The sequence below is a fragment of the Phalaenopsis equestris genome, unplaced genomic scaffold (assembly GCF_001263595.1).
Source record: "Phalaenopsis equestris unplaced genomic scaffold, ASM126359v1 Scaffold000202, whole genome shotgun sequence".
NCBI classification, from domain to species: Eukaryota; Viridiplantae; Streptophyta; class Magnoliopsida; order Asparagales; family Orchidaceae; genus Phalaenopsis; species Phalaenopsis equestris.
In genome coordinates this window covers 2,233,096-2,236,840 of record NW_018164644.1, presented here as the reverse complement: position 1 = coordinate 2,236,840, position 3,745 = coordinate 2,233,096, and the positions used below count along the sequence as shown (strand labels likewise).

Below are 3,745 nucleotides of genomic sequence, written 5' to 3'. Positions count from 1 at the left end.
CCCCCTACACGGAAGAACAGCTCCAGCATCTCTTTCGGATCTTCGATCGGGACGGGAACGGATTCATCACGGCCGCTGATCTCGCCCACTCGATGGCGAAACTCGGCCATGCCCTCACCGCCAATGAGCTCACAGGGATGATCAGAGAGGCTGACTCCGATGGCGACGGCCGCATTAGTTTTAAAGAGTTTTCACAGGTGATCATATCCGCTGCTTTTGATAATTCTTGGGCTTAAGAATTGGTGGGTTCGCTCTCAATCCATTCCTCTACATTTTTCACAAGATTTTCTGCTTTTAAAATATCATCTTTCCTTCTTGTTTTCGAAATCTTGTTCTGTATTTCTCCGTTTTCGATAAATTCTATTTTGAATTGATGAAGTGCTGTTCTAATCTGTGATTAATGGAGTTTGAATGGCGTATTTTTTGGACCTTATTGTTGATAGTTTGAAAGTTTTGATCTTTGTACAGAAGAAAAAAAGTTGTTGATTGTCGGCCGACTTTTCGCTCCTTGGTTTCCTGCAAACTATCTCCTTTCCTCGCACATTTATTGTTGAGTTGTGACTTGTAAATTTATTTGCAGCATGTGTTGTTCGTAGAATTCTTATTTGGATTTCAGCTGTGATCCGGATCAACACCAATTAATTTGGATATAAATATGAAAAGGAAGATTTACATGCATATCTCTAAATTTCTTATGTATTTTCATATCCAACATCTATACTTTAATTTTTGCATATATGCCATTCTATAAATCTAAACTTTGATTTTTACATATATGCAGCCGTATCTATGTATGAAAAAAAAAGATGTATTTCAATTTTTGTTTAAAAGTTAAAATAATGACATTTTTTATATGGTTTGAAAGATTTGGGGGAGGTACAGAGGTAAAAATTGAATTTTTGGTGTTAGATCTGCAAATTCATGAGAATTGGGTGATATGTATGTAAATGCCCCACAGAAAAAAAAAAAAAGATTTTTATGCGATTTTTATGCCCAAAAGTAATTAATCAAAATATCTGCTGCACATTCTATCGGGAAATATATCCGAAGATCCCATTTATAGAAATAGAAATCGGCTGATTTTGCATCTTCCCTCTTGTCTCTGGTGGTGATTTCTCATTCACATTTATCGATCAATGGCAAAGTTATTTTTCTTAAATTTTTTATTCTTTATTTTTGGGGAAATTGAGTTTTGATGTCAACTATTTTATAAATTATTGGTTAGTGGTTAGGATGTCTTTTAAACCCTAGAGTTCTCGTTGGGAGAAAATATTGCATACTTTATAAGTATATACTTATAAGGGTAGATGAAATGACTACGTCACCATAGTTTCACTTATATGTGATGTGACCACTCCATCCAACCTTTTAAGTACTTACTTTGTAAGTATGGCAATAGTCCCTAGTTGGAGAGAAAGCTCTTTTCCAACTCCTCCACAAGCCTCACATATGGGGCAAAGTTGTTAATGGAAAGCTTCATATTCGCCCCTGAAGAACTAAAAGTTAGTGAATAAGGTTTAATCATTATTATATTGTTTATTAAGTTTCAAAGTTCAGCTGAATAAGGTTTAAGCATTATTATATTGTTTATTAAAATGATTTAAACAGGACTCAAATTTAATTATTTTCTCTCATTATTTACAAAATAAGAAGGCTATGATAATACTCAGATTGGTAGCACATTTATTAGTTTGGCAAAGGATTTATCATCATGATGTAAATATGGAAGAAAATGACATACATTATCCTCATTATTTATTTTTAGAAATAATTCTATAATCAACAATTTTAAAAAAAATATTATATTTCATAAATTATAATTTTGCCATCATCATTGTGATATAAATTGAGCACAATCATGATTGTCCCATCTTTAAAAAGAATTCAACTCAATTGTATTATTTCAATAGGGAAGGAAATAAATTTACCTTTCTTTTTTAAATTATATTATTAATTTCTTAAAATAAGGGTGCATGGCAACAATGTTGCCTTGCAGAGTAGCAAAACTCGCCAATGGCACCTTAGTGCCCTGTCCGAGAGCCATGGTGCTGGGATTACCCCCATATTTACACTCTTGGGTTTGATCAATAGCATCGTTGTGCCAGCAATTGAGTTGCACGGTTATCGCTTATAAATTGTCGATCTTGTAGAACCTCATTGCCACATGGCAAAGTCGTGGTGCCAACAGTGCAACATATGACACCAAAGTTAACTTTTTAATTCTGAGGGTGGTAGATGATTGAATGTGAATGTCTACTTACATAATATCTGCCACATAAGCAGTGCATATGTGTAATGTACTGAAGTTATGATGTTCATATCATCCCCATTTGACATGTGTTAGCCACTGGTGACATGACTTATGTCATGTCTGCTGACATGGCATTCGCCACGCTAGTAGCATCGTAGTGCCACTATCGAGCATCATGGTGTAGTACTAAACTATATGTACCTATCGAGATGCGGTGCAGCCATTCTACTGTTGGCTGATGTGGCAAGCGACATGTCAGTAGCTCCATGTCTCTATGACCAGGTGCTGCGATACTACGACTTGGCATCGTGTCACCATACCAACTTTTTTCCCTTTAAAAGAAGCAGCCCGAGGGTTTGAAGTTTTGATCTCAACCATACCCTTTCGATGTCTTGTGGTAAAACTAAGAGTTTCCACCTTCTTCCTCCACTTCCTCCTATTCTAGTGGAAACCTCATTGTCGGTGATGGTTTGGCTCGTGGCCAGAGTGTTCATGGAGCGACATTGGAGCTAAGAACACTAAAAACTTCTCTAAAATCATTACATATGTGAGCTTTTCTTCTTCCCTTTTTCTTTCTCTCTTTTTGGAGCAATTAGGGTGTTTTTTAGTGATTAGGATAAATTGTTGATAGAAGAAATCATTAGGCATGGCTCCCTCCCCAACATCTCTCCATTTTGCCTTATGCGTTCGAGTGATAAAAACCTATATGTTTTAGCCCTAGGGCCCTGGTGTCATGACATTATGTATATTTTTTTCGGGTCAGGGCTTTAACACTTCCTCTTGATGCCTCAATTTCATATAGCTCTCACAAGAATGCCACAACATCATTTCACAATGTTGTGATACCGTCTTTATCGGGTTAGCATAGTGTCGTGATGTCATACCTTGCTTTTGGTAGAAAGTTCATGACACTATTCAGCTGTGTTGCAACCTCCATCAGACTTAATAGTTATTCTAGCAATGAGCCGCAATGCTGATCTCAAGCCACGGCCCCGAGCCATGGGCCTCATTGAGTTGAAAATATCAAGGATATTTAAAGCTCAATGGTCATAGGCCTTGGCTCTCTTAGCTTATCTTTTGATTCTATTAATTGAGCGGTGGCGTCGAACCTGGTACTGACCTGAGAATTTCCATTCTCATAGTCTCATATCCCGTGCACCACATATGTTTTCGTAATGACCATATGCTTATTGGTTGTCTAGCCAAGTTTAGCAACATTTTAGAGCAATTTTAAGTGCAAACCTTTATAGACCTTTGGCTTAGGTTTTTACTTGGACTGTTGGTTGGACCTCCTTATGAAGATAGCAACCTTTTCCTTTTTATTAGCACAAAAGGTTGGTTAAGTTGACTCAAATAAAGCAAGATTGATGAACCTTTATAGGTTGTTGGGTTTTGGGATTTCTATCTCGGCTCATTCGTTGCTCCCCCTTGTGGAGTTGGTGTTCCTGAATCTATCAACTAAACTTGATAGACTTATAGTGAGCCAACCATTAT

At 36.8% G+C, this 3,745-nt stretch overlaps 1 protein-coding gene across 1 annotated transcript in view; it reads left to right on the top strand.

Moving 5' to 3' along the window:
* The window catches only part of LOC110022766 (probable calcium-binding protein CML18), a 1,117-nt gene extending 743 nt beyond the window's left edge, over positions 1–374 (top strand). Inside the window, exon 2 of the mRNA XM_020721865.1 lies at positions 5–374. Coding sequence (XP_020577524.1) covers positions 5–236 — 232 coding nt within the window. The 3' untranslated portion in view covers positions 237–374. The remainder of the gene's footprint in view (positions 1–4) is intronic.
* Positions 375–3,745: the final 3,371 nt, after the last annotated feature.